The sequence below is a fragment of the Zosterops lateralis genome (genome assembly GCF_965231275.1).
Source record: "Zosterops lateralis genome assembly, chromosome: 5".
Classification (NCBI taxonomy): Eukaryota; Metazoa; Chordata; class Aves; order Passeriformes; family Zosteropidae; genus Zosterops; species Zosterops lateralis.
Genome location: NC_139766.1, coordinates 9,063,697 through 9,080,372, shown reverse-complemented (window position 1 = coordinate 9,080,372; position 16,676 = coordinate 9,063,697). Strand labels below are relative to the sequence as shown.

Sequence of the window (16,676 nt, the reverse complement as noted above, 5' to 3'; positions counted from 1 at the left end):
AGAAGAAAGAAAACTAGAAAAAGGGAAGATAATTTTGTGTTTTGTAAATATTTGTCTTTCTGTTCTCTCCAGAGCTGAGGAGTCTATGTAAGCCTAATGATGTTTTATGAAGTTTGGCAACTTGTTTGATATTGTCATACAACACTGGTGTTTTCATGTTTTAATCTTAAATACCTGTTTGTGTTGAATGTTTGTTTATCTACATAGTGACCTCAAAACAGTTCTGATATTAAAAAAGGGACTATTAAGTGTATTTTCTCACTTTTCCACTGCAGGTCTATTTAAAATGACTAGCCAAAGTTTTACAATTTTTTTTTTCATTTTTCTTGATCTGTTTGAATGTATTCTTGGTGAAGCCTTTTGCAGTGTACCTGGCAGTTGGCAAAAGGAGCTGCCCTTGGTAGCGAGGAGGAATTCTTACCTTTACCCTTCCTGCAAGCTCTTGCTGTGTCCATTGGCTGTTGGGTGCTGGCTCTGTTTGCATTTACTTGTGGGGGCTAAAAAATAGAGTATTTTGCCATATCATTTTGCAGTTTAAGGAGGAAGAATGAGGCGTCCTTGGAAAAGCATGTTTTGCTATTTGTTGATCTATATTGCAACTCTAGAATAAGAGGAATAATTTATTCTTTAGCTTGGTATTCAAGCTGTCTCTTTTATTAGTCATGCAATTCTTTAATCCTAAATTGTATATATTGTACAATAGTTATGTATTACAATAGTCTATATTGTAATAGATTAAAAATTTTATTTCCTCAGCGTATTAGAATACTCTGTAAAAAAATGAACACCTGTTTCAGACAGTTGGTTTCTAATTTTGCTTTTTTTGGCCTGTACTTTATTTTGTTCACTCCTTAGCAACATGTGGCGTACACGTTTTCAGTACAGCAACTTTAAGATAAGTAATTCCACCTTTATAAATGCATGGAAAAGAGCCATTCAGCCATTTGTATTTTGGAGGTGGCTAACATTTGCTAAAAAAACCAAAACCAAATTCACACAAAATACCTTCCTAGCTTGTCAGAGTTTCTCATTTTTCTACAAGTATTCCTTTATCAAAACTAGATTAATTGATACTGAAATGCAAATAAGTTTGAATAAATGTCCTAAATTCATGTTTTTCTATAATATTCTTATCACAGTAAGATTTAAGAAAATTGTTATATTTTTACATGAAAATGTTTTCCATTAAAAAATAATGGAGAGCCATGCAAGTTCATGTAAACAAAAATATAACTGTTTATTGTCTTGTACTGATTAGTCTTTTAACTAGCTATTGAGGAGAGGGAAAAATTCTCATCAGCAAAAAGCAAATAGTACTTGATTGGGAATCAAACATCAGCCTTTTAACTGCAAAACTTCCCTTAAAGCAATCCTTTATCTGGCTGTTGATTGAAGTTCTTTGTTCACCTTCTAGTGTTCTGTTTATTGCCTTTGTGCAACTAGCCAAATTCAGATTCAGTGTAAATTAATTTATTCAGTCCCTACTCCCCTTCTTTTTAACAATGCAAGTCTCGAATTTGGAAGGGCAGTGTTTTACCTTGCCTGTTAACATTGATTTTGTGCAGTATCCTATAACACAACTGCTGTTACAAAGCTTAAGTGTCACTGTTTTATACCAGCTTCCCTTTTAGTAGGTCCTAATATCAGTTAAAGCAACAGTGAATTGTAATAGCTTTCAATGTTGGGATTCCTGAAATAACAGGTTAAAAAGTTTTTAGAGATAATTTTTGAGTGGATTTTGGTGTGACACATGAGGCTTTAGAGTCAGCCCTCATGTAGTGAGCCAGTCAAACAATACTTGTGCCAATTAACTATTGTAATATGAAATGTAATTGTGTTCAATTAGTAGCATTCATGAAGAAGCTGTCCCCTGAAACAGAGGTTTAATTAAATGTGAGAGGCTAGAAACATATTCCAGTAGAAAAAAGCATGGATAAAATAAAGGTGGCTTTCAGTTTGTTTTTTCTTTTTAGAATAGTTACAAAAATGGCCAACAGCTTTGAATAAAGGGTTCAGTCTGCCAGTATTCCTTGAAGAGGCAGCAATATAACCCTGTGTCACTTTGCTCCACGTCCTCAAATCTTTATTCTGTAATTTCATCAGAAGTGCTGAAGAATTATGTTTTGATAGTGCTCATTATTATCCAGTGCTAGAATGTAATTTTTAAAACAGCACCATGGGCGTTTAAGACCTACAAATGAAAGAAACTTTTGCCACCTTCTGCAGTTTAAGCAGTCCTGTGAATCCCAATCCAACACAACATTATTGCAAATTAGCCTGACATGGTGAAGCTCAGGTCACCTGTGGGCTGATGTGGGAAGGAAGGGTTAGCAGCTCTCAGCTGCAGAATGTGGCTTTATGCATGGATTTTCTCTTATAATTGTGCTAATGAATGTGTGTGCTGAGCCATCATCAGCTGATAATGGCAATCTTGAGATGGGAAAAAACAGGTCAGTTCACCTCAGGATCTACCAGCACCTTAGAGGAGCAGAGAGGATCTTCAGACAGACATTAAGAAGACGAAAATTCTAGTTATCTTGAGTCTGTGTGTACTGAAAGCAGTGAGTATATTAGGAGTCTTTTCTATTTATTGGTTGTGGATTTTTGTTTTGCTGAGTTTTTAAAATGCTAGTTAGTATAACACTTAGTATGAAACAGAATTACCATTATTGGGTTCCCATTTCTTGGCACTAAATAAAGGCAGAACTTCTTACGTGATGAGTTACAGCCTGAATATGAACCAGTAATAAACACTTGTAAATCATAAATACTGCTTCCCATACAGTAAGTCAGTCTATGTGGATACACAGGAATGACAAAAATGTTTACATGTTGTAATTGCCTAAACTAAACATAGTTTATTACAACAAACCAATGTCTGTGAGTGTAGTTTCTGTCAAGTGTATTCAAGCATTTTGCATTGCCAAATGATGACTGACTGGCTGAATATCTAATCCTGCAGTTAGCAGATTGTTCAGTGTGATCAGGTTTGTGATCCAAGACAAGAATGGAGAAGTGGAAAATGAAGGCATTTATGAAGCAGTTTGGAATGATAGCGTTAACACTAGTGTTAAGACAGGGCCTAAAAACTGATGAGATGGTGGAACTGGTGAGAAGGACTTGTGCTGATAGGAACTGGTATGGAATGAGAGAAGATTGAAATGAGAGGCAAGCAAGTATGGAGAAGAGATGAGGTGAGGCTCATTGCCTGTTCAGAAGACATCTGTGAACATGCAAGTAAAGATAATGTTGAGGCAGTTGATAATGCCAGCTGATTGTGGGCCATTATATTCATTATGCTCACCGGGTTTACTTACCATGAAGGTCCTTTGTTTTGCCTTCTTTCTCAGACTGGCAGGATTGTTACACTGGAAAAATCTGGAAATAGTGGAGAGGTGAGAGAGCATAAAAGAAGATGCTGAGTTTGCTACTTTTTCTTGTTTCCTGGTTCTGCTGTTCAGAGATTAGTTTGTTCTGGACAAAAGAGTGATGTGCTTCACTTGCCAGAGAGAAGCAATGAGGTATTTGCTGTAAGACAATGAGTTAACAAAATTTGATGGTAAATGTAAGAGGAGTTTAACAAAGTTTGATGGCAAGGTACACTTCAGAATTTAGTGCATAGAGGGTAGGGGTCAAACAAAGCTGCTAGGGAGACCCTTTCATTGAGTCTTGAGGTTCAGAGAGGAGTGTGGCTGCAGCTGGATCTGGACTTACTCCCAGATGTGATTATTTATATATGTGCAGTTAAACTTTTTATCACTTAGCTAATATTTCAACATTTCAGCATGCTTATTCCCAATGCACTTGCCAAGTGTCTGGTGTGATAAGGATTCACTCAGCCTTGAGGAGTAATCATGAGAGGCATCCCAACAGGGGAGATCCTGGCATGCTGCCTGCTGCCACACAGGAGAGCTCAACAGGTCCTGAACTGTCCACTACTTTTGGGCTGAGTGACTTATAGTCATATTTGCATATCCATTGTACTTTGGTTGGTGTGTGCTCAAATAGCTGTACAAGTTTTATGGCCCTTGGCTACTGTGGTGTTACTTGTCTCCCCAGAGCCCAATTTGGGTACAGACATTCAGACTGCCATTTCTTGCTTATGTTTAAAAAGAAAAGGGAGGGGCAAGCACACCACCACACCTGCCTAATCATGGTGTGAAATTGTGTGCTAATGGTTTTTTTAATACCATTTAGCTGCTGTAAAACAGATAGTAAAATTACATTTTAGTAGCATGACCATATTGTAAGATTGGATGGGTAAAGGTGATGAGCTATAAAAGAGTAAGGCTTTGTTTAAATGCATATATCTCTTCATAATGAGCAGAATTAGCAAGGGAAATTACATAAAATGAATGAAAGTTAAATAGATTTTTGTTCAAGTCTGATAAAATTATTTTCCGGTTGTGAAGCCTCCTTTCAACTAAAGCATGGCACACTTGGGATTTGTTTTCAGATTGGCAGTCAGAAATGAGAAACATGAAGGGGTACATTTTCTGACTGATTAGTGGGAGGTATGCAAACAAATCCTATTATTTCTTAGTGGGATTAGAGCACATACCTTCCATACACTGCTTTGAAGAATTACCCTTAAGCATTCTTCCAGATTGCTAGCTGAAAAAATAGCTATAATAGTAAATTTGGTAGAAAAAAAGAGTTTGGAACGTAACTGGTCTGCATATATCTAAAAAGCAAAAGAACATTACAGAATCTGCTAATAATTGTGGAGAAGTAAGGTAAAATCACCCTGACCTATATAACTATCTCTCTAACTGGAGATGTTTCTTAGATTTCTCTTTGCATTGTCCAAAGATTTCTGTTGACTGAACATTTGAGTTCAGCTGGCTTTAATGAATCTTCTGCACTGCCTAGAGCCAATACAACTTTGAATCTCTGCTCAAGATAACATATTTTCTTATCTCATATAATTTAATTTTTTCTCAGCTTGTGGGATTTCCAGTAGCTGAGCAGTAAATTGTTACTCAAGAAATTGTTCCAGTCTTTACAAGATAGTTTTATAAGTGCTTATGAAACTATTTTTACTCCTCTAATCATCGTTTATGTTGATAATATGATATCAGATCTGAAATTGTGTTATTTAGAGGCTTTTCATTAGTCCAGGGATGCCAGAGACAAGTTGTTTGCCATTCGTTTAAATTAGTCATATCCTTTTACTTAGTAGCTGGTGGATACTAACAAAGTGTCAGTGGTTTGCCATGGGACTGCTCCTTCCTCGATATGGGTTGGCTCAAAGCACAAAATTTGAGGTACATATGTGGCACTTACAGGGACTGAGCAAGGGTAGGGCAGGTGTATTATCTTCAGCTCCATCACCGAAGTGTCAACTTTGTTTTCTAATAAACCTTTTCCTTCCAGTGGAGAACAAATGTAGGTCCAACTTGTCACAGCGTTCAGAAGTTTTTGAAGTGTGTGGATTACTGTGCCTTGGCCTGAAACCCAAGATGACTTTATGAACTTTCAGTTTGGTTATGTCTTCAGTTTAAGGTTATACCACACTTAGCAGCATGGGCATGCTATTCCCTCTATCTCCAAAGAAAATGTAGGACTTGCAGTTTTTTCCTGAATATTTTAACTGTATGGCATGAATTAAATTGAAGATTGTTGTTGAGATGTGTGCCCACTGACTTTGCTGAACTGCTGTCCTTTTGGGAAGAAAACAGAATAGGTTTGTATCATTTTCTGAAGAGCAAAAAAATGCAACTGCCCATTTATTATTATTTTTGTATAACCCATGACAAGCCATGACTTATCACAATGCTGTTTTTGCCTTTGCTCCCTTCAGCAGTTCATTTTGTTTCCGTATGTTTTTTCAGTTCTCAGGATGGCTTACGTGATTCCCCCCTCAGCTCCATCTCCAGCAGTGACTATGAGAGTGTTTCTGTCACTACATGTAGTCTCTCCAGCATATACGCTCTGAGGTAATAACATCCGTTTGCAGTCAGATTTGACAAATGGTATTGGGTTATGCTTGGTTAAAAATTTTCATTGAGTTGATCAAGTGACAGCAACACTTCTGAGTATTCTTCCTTCTGAACAACAGGTGCTTTTTGTTTGTTTTGTTTTTTTTAACCTGCCAGCTTTCTTCAGTGCTGTGACAGATGTGAAGCAACTATTTAAAGTTTTTAATGCATGCAGAAATCACTTACATATGTCCATGATCTCTCTTTTATTTATCCATATAGCAGTTCTCAGAAGATACTTCAGGCTGACAAGTTGCAAATATTTTCCTTAGCTAGCCCTTAGCTTTCTAGAAAACATGTTTTTTCCACTTTGTTTTGCCTTGTATAATAAAAGATGTTCCAGTTAACAGTTTAACTTGCACCCTGTTGCTGGTCAACACTGGTAAGAATACAGTGAAGAACTGCTTCTGACTTCACAGAATATTCTGAGTTGAAAGGGCCCCACAGAGGTTGTGGAGTTCAATTAGTAAGTGAATGGCCCATACAGGGGTTGAAACCATGACCTCGGTGTTATTAGCAATACTATTTTATATTCTCATCTTCTGAAACTGCATGGGAGTTTAACTTTAGTTTTACTCAAAGTACTTAATGAGAGGGATAGAGGAATTAAGGTTAGGGCAGAAATATGTAACTAAAACATTAAAATGAGATCTTTGCATTTTTCTTCGTTTGTATAACATATATGTATGTGATGTATTGCATACACTGTATGCAATAACACTTTTGCTTTGGTACAGACAGGTTGAAATACCACTACTTCAGCTGATGTAGATCATCCTCCACTGCTTCTTGTCCTCTCTTTTTCATCTGTTTTTCTCTCCCCAGAACTTCATTTGAACTTCAGGATTTTCAAATTTCATCTAGTTTGGGGAATAAAAAGAGGAGATGAAATGGATTTTCTAATAATGATAGATGAAATACTACAAATAATAATTGGAGGGTTTCTTAGGATGTACCTGTATTCAAGTTCAGTTTTTTAGAGTTTCATATTTTTAAAATGAGGGCAGAAAGATGCAACAAAAACTGTTTTTCATTGTTTTAATTTTGAAATACTTTTGACTGTTCTTCAAACAAAACCCAGTTTACCTGCATGCAGCAGTTGCCGTGTTCCAAATACTATATACATTGAATACTGTTCTACACAGGGCTGAATGGATGGTAGATGTAGCCTCAGTGACTCTTCAGAAGTAACTGGAGCAGTGAGAATAAGTCCTGATTTGATGCACCACCTCTTTTGAAGACCTTGCTGGACTGCCTTTGTACATTAGTGTTGCAGTTGCCACTGTATTGGTAGTTAGGTGAAAGAAAGTTTGGTTTATAAGGCAGTATTTTTACGTGTGCCTTTGTGCTATTGTCCACTGAAATACAGCATTGCATCATCCCTGGGTGAATTGATGAAATCTAAGTTGCCTGTTTTTCTGCATCTGATGGATCTTACCAGAGATGTAGCTATTTTAGTTTGTGGTCCAGTAAAGCTAGCCAGCTTGACTATGATGACAGGAGTTTCTCGTTTTAAAAACATCTAAAACTTCTTTTAATGATTCATTTTAATGAAACAAAAGGGAAAAAAGAACACTCTTAAGTCTAACTGCTTCACAGTAGTATGTTCCTAGATCTTTGTGCATAGAAATGTAATATTCGGTTTGTCTATTTGTATAATTTTTTAGAATATGTTATTTTTAGGTGCTCCTCTGCTTTCTCTTTAGTTTTATTTGGCCATTAAATAGCTTCTCTAGAGTTGCATTATTGGTTTACTACAACAAACATGTTCCTTGCAAAGACAATCTCTAAAATGTTCTTTCCTGAAATAACTAGGTTTTCCATGATGCCATATGCATATCCAAAATGATACCTAATCTGGGAATTTGTTTCTTTTCCTTCTGAAATATGCCATTTTAATGTATCTAATTTCTCGCTGTTTACACTTAACAACAATTAGACATTAAATGTAACATTTGGAATTTTATCTGAAGAATAATTGGCTAAAGATGGAATTCTTGAAATACATTTGTGGCCTTTCATCCTCTTGTGAAACATAAACAATTCCTTTGTGCTATTAAGTAATCAGTACTGAGACTGACAGTCATCTTGTCAGATTGCAGCATGTTTTGGGAGTATCTTCAGAAAGTTTAGCTGTGATAGCAAAACCAATTTAACTGCAGTAGCAGTGTTGAACTAATAGTGTACTATATAGCACAGATGAAATTGATTTGAAACAATGAAGTATTGTATATGTGGAATTCTGTATAAATGTTCATTTAGTGTTTTCCAAATGGAGAACCAGGGAAAAACTTCCCACTCTTTGAATTCCAGAGCACCGTTCAAACCAGTGGTTTGGGTTCTCACATGGTTCTGCTAAGGAAAGTCTGATGATTTCATTGGTACCTGATCTGTGTAAAACATTCTTCTTTCTAGTCTCAGAAGTCTGGTGGTCAAGAACTTAAATGTTCAGCCCAGTCTAGAAGGTAATTTTTTGCAAAATGTTCATTAAGCAGTGTCCAGACTTGAGATGCCCATACCAGTAATCAGCTTTCTCAGCAAAGAATAAATGTGTTCTGTGTATTTTAGAAAGTTTCCAAGAAACTGTGGTTTTATGCAGACTTTGAAGGTGACACAGAAGTCTTTTGTACATCAGTGTGATTGTGAAATAATATTGCTGACTGGAGTGAAAATTGCCCTACAGTGAGAAAGTGGCAGTTGGTCCATTGATTATAGTAGCTCCACGAAAAAACGTCCATCCAGTTTTTCCGTTTTTTCTTTCCATAGATGTTATTTTTAGAACCATTTTTAATATAACTATAACTTACTACATTGTAAACAGGCAGCTAATAAAATCCACTCCTGAAATCTTACCCATTTAAATGTTCAAAGTAGTAAAGTCAGTGGTTTTTGAAAATAAACTTCAGGAGTTTGTCAGCTTTCAACATGTCTTTGAATTATTGGACAAGATCCTGACATAGCCATTAATTTGAGTGGAAACCTGAGTGAAGGCTGTCGGTCTGCTAACAGATTGAGACGCATTGATATGCTCAAAGATTGGACCTAAGTTTTCTGAAAGACCGGAACTAGAAAATGCAAGAAAAATGTTGATTTGGGAATGATGAGGAAAAATAAGTGAGACAGCAGAAGAACAGAGTTGGTACAATTAGTTGATTTTGAGTCTTATTGGAGTTTTTGGTGTAAGAGTGCCAGGGAGGAAGAAATACTGATGAATCTGTATTCGAGTATTTGCCTGCCTAGAGTAAGCTTTACATGCTAAACCCTTCTTCTTTGTTTTAAGGTTATAAAGAGCCAATAAATGAGAACTTTAAATATAACTAATAACTCTTAAAACTAACCTTAACATTGCACTAGATGCTTTCCCTAGTCAACAGGTTGGGGTTTTTTTTAGAGATGTTATTGCAGCTTAACTACTGGTGGTTTTTAGTATATTTTTCTACTATTTAAGGCATTTTAAAAGATTGGTGGTAAAGTTTTAGCACATTGTTTACAGTCTGTAAAAGGCAGTATCTGCAATGAATTGTGACTCAAGTTTATGCCAAAACAGCAAGACTCTGCCAGCAAATAGAGTGGGATATTTCAGTTAGAATATCTGTATTTGTGTATATGTGGGCAGACATTGATCGTTCTTAGTGTAAAATATTGCTTTATTTTATATCAAGTGAAACCTCCCCTAGTACAACTTGTCCTCTCCATGTGGCTCCTTGTGGAGAGTCAGCCTCCATCCTCTTTACAGCCACTCTGTATGTACTGTGATGAGATCCCCTGGAGCCTTCTCCAGGGAATAAATACTGAATTCCTTCAGTCTCTCCTCATAGAACAGGTTCTCATCATCTTCATGGCCCTCCTTTGGATGCTCTCCAGTCTGTCTGTGTATTTTCTTGAACTGTTGAGAGCACAGCTGGACACAGGAGTACTCCAGGTGTGACCTACAAGCTCTTTGGTAGTTTGGGATGGTCACATCTCTCATCTCTGCTGGTGGTGCCCCTGTGGGTGCAGCCCAGTATCTGATTTGCTTTCATTGCTGCTTCAGCTTCACTGCTGAGCCCTGTTCAGCTCCTGTTCTGCATCAGGACTCCCAGGTCCCCCTCAGCACAGGATCCCAGCCTGTGCCAGGCTCTTTCCAGGCTGTTTGGTGTCATCACTGCTGCAGGACCTTGCACCTGTCTCTGTTAAACTCTGCACTCGTCCTGCCAGCTCAGTGTTCCAGCCTGTCCTGGTCTGTGAGATGGCTTTCCCTGCTGACACCTCCACCTCACCAGCCAGTCTGGTGTCACCAGCCAACCTGGTGATGGTGCTTACAATCTTGTCATCCAGATAGTTTTGGTGAGGCTGAACATGTGAGACTCAATGTCCATCCCTGGGGACTCCCACTCATGGCAGGCTGCCAGCCCAAGTACAGACCACTGATCAGCACTCTGAGTGTGAGCTGAGCCAGTTTCTTGCCCGTCTCTCAGACCAAGCAAAGTACAGGTGGGTGGACAGTTTCTTACAGCAGAAGGTTTTATACAGTGCTTTCTCATCCATAGAACTCAGTGTCTTGAAAAGGATTCAAGAAGGAAAAAGAACTTGGTTATTCTCCAGGATTGTGAATTATAGTAGAGAATTCAGTTCTTTCATCTCGTGGTCCAGACCTTAAGCTATCAAAGCTACAGCACAAATTACATGCCTACAGGTTTTAACAGAGACCAGAGCTACTCTGGGTATCTTATAGATCATAACATGGAGTACAGCAAATACATTAACAATGCATTTTAACTGACTGATCAGTCTACCTGATCAGCTCTGTCTCCAGTTCTTCTGTCTTGTACCTTTACCTTTGTTAACATGGTCAGGTTACATTGAAGCTATGCAAAATGACAGATTCGTTCTGCATTAATGTTTGGTAATGTCATTTTTGGTTTGATCAGTGCATTACTGTAGATTTTCTTTCCCCCTTTTTTTTTTCTTTAGAGCTCTTCATTATGGAGAGATTGTTCACAACCAGAAAAAAAGCTGTTAGTAATGGTTTTACATGTACTGTACTGGAGTCCTGGAAATAAAGAGCTCAGTGAGCAGAGTTGTGGGAAGAGAAAGGGGTTTATTCCTTGAGCAAATCTAAATCACTTCCAGTATACATGCTATTCATGCCTAATGATTTTGAGCTGCAAACTCTGTGTGTGTCTCTTAGGCAGTGAGAGTCTGTGCTGTTTTGCACAGCTCTGTCACTCAAGCAGTGTGAGGGCAGTATTAATACAGTCAGAAATAGGTTGCTGTATACAGTCTTTTTGTTTAGCTGCTAAATCCCTTGCCCCAACAACCAGCTGAGCAGTACCAGCAAAACAAAAAAGCCAGCGTTGATGAGGTCTGTCAGCTTTTGCCTCTGATTTTAGTCAGCGAGACATATGTGACTGAAGCAGATGTCTCTGGGTTATCACCGCCAGGATTCTTCTTGATGTGTTTCATGCCTATCTTGTTCTTCACCCTGCAAGACAAAAAAAAAATTCATCTCCAAATGGTGCAGCATTTTCTAAGTTATAGTGTTCCTTTCTAGGATATTCTACAGGGTATTTTATATTTTATGCATATCCTTGTCTTTAGTAACAAGTAACTGGATGCAAATTTTTATTTTTTCTGAGGGATAACCCAGGCAGCTAGTGTTAACAAGTGCTTGTTACAGTGGGAAGGTGAAAATTCAGTTGTTGGAAGTTTTTTGGTCTTTCCCTATTAAAATTATGAACTTCATATTTTAGAGGTGTTAAAATGTTCGATGTGGTTGAATAAATGTAGAATGTATTGCTCTTTGTGTAAATCAAGTAAAATAGGGCAATATTTTAGGCTGACTAGCATCAGTGGCAGAGGCAGTAAGACTGTTCTGGCAGAATTGGTAGACACCCCACAATTTGCCATTTGGGGGCTGTATTCCAAGTGGCATATCAAACATACCGTATGGCTGGAGACTGACACAAAGTGATCATAATGGGCTTGTCTTCCTGTTTCTGTAGCTCAGTTGCAATTTTCATTTTTAGTAATTTGGCCACAATTATAATCATTTTCATTTTAGTGATGTGTAAAATCTGCTGTTGAATGTCACTTGGTGTTCCCTGTGATAGTTGTAGAACAAAATTACTAGCTTCCAGAAATTAGGTTTTATTTTACAGATTAGGGTTTTTTCCCCCAGTAAAACCCTTAGAATAGCATGTTTGGGAGTTTTCAGATTATGTGTAATTAAAATCACTATAGTAACTGCAGTTTTTTCAGAGTTTTTGTCCATGCCTGAAGATACATTTTAAAACCACAATTAGATTGGAGGAAAAAAGAGAGGATTTCCTCATACTTACAGCAGTATTGAAGGTGAAAAATAAAGAGAAAGCTTTATTTTCTAATTCAAATTTTAAGATTCTGCCTAATACTTTAATTAGCTTTTCTCAGCTTTGACTACTACATCTGGATACGGAATTTTTATGGGATTCTCCTGGACCCTAGGATGCATTAATGCTTCTGCTGCTTGTTCTGTTGGGGTTTTTTGAGGGAACTGATGGAAGCAATATGAAAATGTTGTGCTGATAAGTTTCCCTATCCCTCAGAATTCCTTGTAGTGGGAAGTGTTTTTGGAGCTGCATCTCCATCTCCATTTCTGCCCCATACAGGAGTTTCAAGTCAAGAATGGATCTGAAGGAACTGAATGCTAAATTAATTAATTCACTTGTTGCGATGCCGTGCAGAACTGTGGCTTGCCCATGGCAGAGGACATTGCTAGGGTATATATATAGCTGTATAAAATTTCTCCTTGCTCTCAAGTACTTGTATCAGGTACCCAAGTTCTGCCTGTCCTTTGTCAAGTTCTGCATAAAGTGTAAAAGCTGGGACTGCTCTATCTCTGTCCCTGCCTTGGATACCAGAGCTGGTTTTACACTCCATTTCATCATAAGTCCTATACTATTTGTGGTTTTCATTTGCAGTTTTTCCAGTTTGGTATATATTTTTGAAGTTTAAATATTTCTGTTCTCTAATCTCATTTTATTTATCCTTTTGCAGTATGAGTGAATGATTGAGAGCTTTAAATGCAAGTTTGATTGAAAGAAAGTGCTGGAAAAAACATCATGGTGGAACTGAAAAAGTCATAGCAGAACCAAGCAATATTCTAACTTCTTGGTTTTTTCCATTCTGCTTTTCCTTGAATTTTAAAATAACTTTATCTTGCAAGTTTTATCCCTTTTTGGTTTAAACTATGGGAAAAGGATTAAATGTGGTACCTTGCAAGTATCTGACATTAAATTTGATGGTTTGAAAGCACCACTGTTGATTACTAATGCTCCTTAGTTATTTGTTCATATGCACACTTATAGAAGTTTTATCTATAATGACCAAAAAGGCTGTCTGGGAGAGAGCACTGTTAAAGTTGATAAATTCTGCACTGGCAGTGTTGTTTACTTTAATTTCCATTTGAAATACTGTATCTTTGCATTCATCTGAAAACCCAGTCCAGAGTGCTAATGAGTTTGAGTAAGCTGTAAGTTCTCCTAGGCTGAGTTTCTTAGAGAGGATTTGTTTAGCAAGATGCTGCTTTAACAGCTGTGGTTTCTGCAAAGTCCAAGTGAGAATGTTCTGCAGTTTGAGGTCTGAACAGCTGAGAAAAGATCCAGTATGTTCTTCCAGCAGAGTGGGGAGCTACAGAAACTGCTGAGGTCTTACTGTTGGAGAAGTTCTTATTGTTGATTCCAAATTCAATAGAGTTCAATGCTCAGGACTTTTCCCTGACTGAAGATACCACCTATGGATAATCCTGTTAGCCAAATTTCTCATTTTAATGAGCCAACCTCAGATTGCCCACCTCTACAATGGCAAGGGAAGCTAAGGACAGGCTTCTGCAAATCTTCAGTGTAGGAAAAGTAATTCCCCCCACTGAGGAATTCAGAAGGCTGACAGCAGATGGGGCTTCTAGCACATGTTTATCAAGGGTGCTGGGCATTGCTCATAAATGTGATAATGCTGTTCTCCAGTCAAATCCAGTTCTTCTGGTGATTTCTACCTAGAGGGGATCTGCATGCAGTTATGTTATTTGTTTCTCAAGACAAAGTTCTGAAGCCTTGGTGTGCTTTAAGGATGATGGGTTGATTGGTGGGGTTTGTTCACCCTCTTTAGCTGTTTCTCTTTAAAAGAGAGAGGAAATAACTAAGGGGTTATATTTTAAAACCCCCTTGACTTAATAAAATATTAGGGTTTAAAAGACCAGAAATAAAGTTCTGCATTAAAGCTTTTCTTAGTCTCCTTCAAATGTAGTTTCTGGGGTCATTCCGTAAAGCATAATCCTTTGTTAAAAAACTATATGCTATTACCTAAATAATAGCATGTCATGTTCTGGCTTGGGTTTAAGTGACTCTAAAATTGATTGTGTAGCCACCTACTTCACTTAAAATAATTGTAAGAAGCCATGATTATCACAATTTCTCTTCCAATGATCTCAAAACTAGCACATGTTAGAAGCCAACAGGTTTTAGCCCACTGTTTATTGCATTTCTTGTGAGAGTGTCCAAAAAGAAACACTAGAGGTACTGCAAAAAGCAGGATGAGAAGTAGTTTGGGGTTTTTTCCTTACTGATGTGGGAATTACATATCTCCTACCTAAACTCCTATAATTTTCCTCTTGTCATTTCTCATGTATGCAACTTTTGTCTTTCCTGAAGTATTGTGTTTGAACCTTTACATGGCCTTTGGAGCTGCTGTTCGTTCTTTGTACAAATTGGAATCCAGAGTTGACTACAGCCTTCTGAAGTAGAAGAATAAGAGTAGTAGCTTGGCTGACAGGTTAGTGGTGAGATTCCAGTTGCAGCCTACATAAATATCAGTGGGAACTATATACCAACTTGCTGAAGTTGTTTTAGAATTTGCATGCAAACAAAGATTTGCCTGCAAACATTTTGGTTTGGTTTGTTTTTTTTTCATTTACCATAAGGATGAAAAAATTAAAATGGGAGAGAATCTTAAATATTGTAGATTGGATGGAAAATGTATATTATTGATAATGTACACAGAGCTTAAGGTGGTCATTATGCTAAACTCTGCATGAGCAGAAAATGAAAGTTGGGGAGCTCATTGTCATGTGTTTTGAGAAATATTGTAAGAACTAAAATATTCTAAATGTACCTGTGTAAATGGGGAACTTCACATGAGACACCTACGCATGTATGTATCTTTATATATACATGTGTATATAGTACATGTGGTGTTAAATAATGAACATGAGAGATTTGTTAAGGCCAACTAGTGCAAATGAATTTATATCATTTAAGTGCAAAGAACTGCACTGGTTTATAATTTGTAGACAATCTCTCATCAATTTTAAAACGAACACTAATTTATATTTAAGAATTGGGCTACTCACCCTTTGTAAAAACTTCCAACATGGTTTATAACTGTAATGTTCTTCTGTGTAGAACATTAGGAATGTGTGAAATCACAGAAAACTTTTTGCAAAGCTTCAACATTTCTCTTCTGTCAAGGGTCTCACCTGCTACTGTACAGCACTTACCAAACTTTCCTGGAGAGCACCTTGGTCTTAAAATACATCTCTGGGTGAACCTCTGCATCAGAATGGTACCATTTAAGGCATGGATTTTGAATTCACTGTGAAGTGGATTCACCACTTTTACATTCCCACTACAGCAGGAAGGTGTTCCCTGTTTTGTTGCAGTTACATTCTGCTTCTGCTTGTGTAGTTTGCTGGAGATTTCCAGAAGAAGTGAATGGGAATCCCTGATGTCACAGGGATTGGATATGTTATGTTGGATAACATAAATGGTTAAGGTTAGTCACTGAATTATGTATTAACAATTTTCTAGTAAAATTTTATAATATTGTTAGAGAGTTTTCTTCTTAGACTTCATTGAGGTGAGTTTGTGTGGCTGAAACTTGAGCCCTGTCTGTTTAGAGGCACCACTGACAATCTTCTGAGATCTTCTACTGAAAATCAGTTGTCATTGAAGACCTTGCCTGAAATCAGAGACTTAAAGGGTGGTCTTAATTTCCTTTTAAATTTGGTGACATAACCCCATCATATATTTTTGTTGGAGCTGGATAATCTTCAAGTTCCCTTCCAACCCTAACCATTCACTGATACTGTGATATAGAACAGATTGAGTCCATTGGGCTTTCTCCTTTGCAAGTAACCCTCTATTGCTTTTGATTAAGATTTTGAAAGATAAAGATACAAAACCAGATTTTTTTTAAAAGTATTTTTGTGTTTAATTTGAAAATGTGAAAATTCAGTTGATTTTTTGAATTCATTGTATTTGACATAGTGCTTTTAAATTCTTTTTGTCTGTCACTGCTGTGTATTTAATGCATTTTTATGATACTCTGAGGGTTGGTTTGTGAATAACAAGAAATTCTTTCAGAGAATCTCATATATTCTGCATTCATGCAGATTTCAGGTTTAAAGAACCAAACATTTCTAGACAAATCTGAAAGGAGACATCTGTGAGTGGACAGAGATTTCTACAGCTGTTGCTATGTTTTGAGCTCAAACATGAAATACTTAAATTTGGACCAACATTGAATCAGTTGACTTTGGTTGTTTGGTTTTAGACTTTTCTGCTTTCACTGGTTTTGGATGAGTGGCAATGACCACCAAACACAGCTCAAAGCCTCCAGTATCACAGATGGTTACCTAAAATGTCTGTCCACTTCTGAAAATGTCTGTCATTACCTCCTTGT

General features: G+C 37.2%; 1 protein-coding gene across 4 annotated transcripts in view; it reads left to right on the top strand.

The window, feature by feature from the left end:
- The window catches only part of ZFYVE28 (zinc finger FYVE-type containing 28), a 147,199-nt gene that overhangs the window by 110,062 nt on the left and 20,461 nt on the right, over positions 1–16,676 (top strand). For 2 of the 4 annotated variants that reach the window (XM_083861469.1, XM_083861468.1), the window contains exon 9: positions 5,835–5,939. The exons of the other annotated variants lie outside the window; for them this stretch is intronic. In XM_083861469.1, the coding sequence (XP_083717595.1) occupies positions 5,835–5,939 (105 nt within the window). The remainder of the gene's footprint in view (positions 1–5,834; positions 5,940–16,676) is intronic. 4 annotated transcript variants of the gene reach the window in all.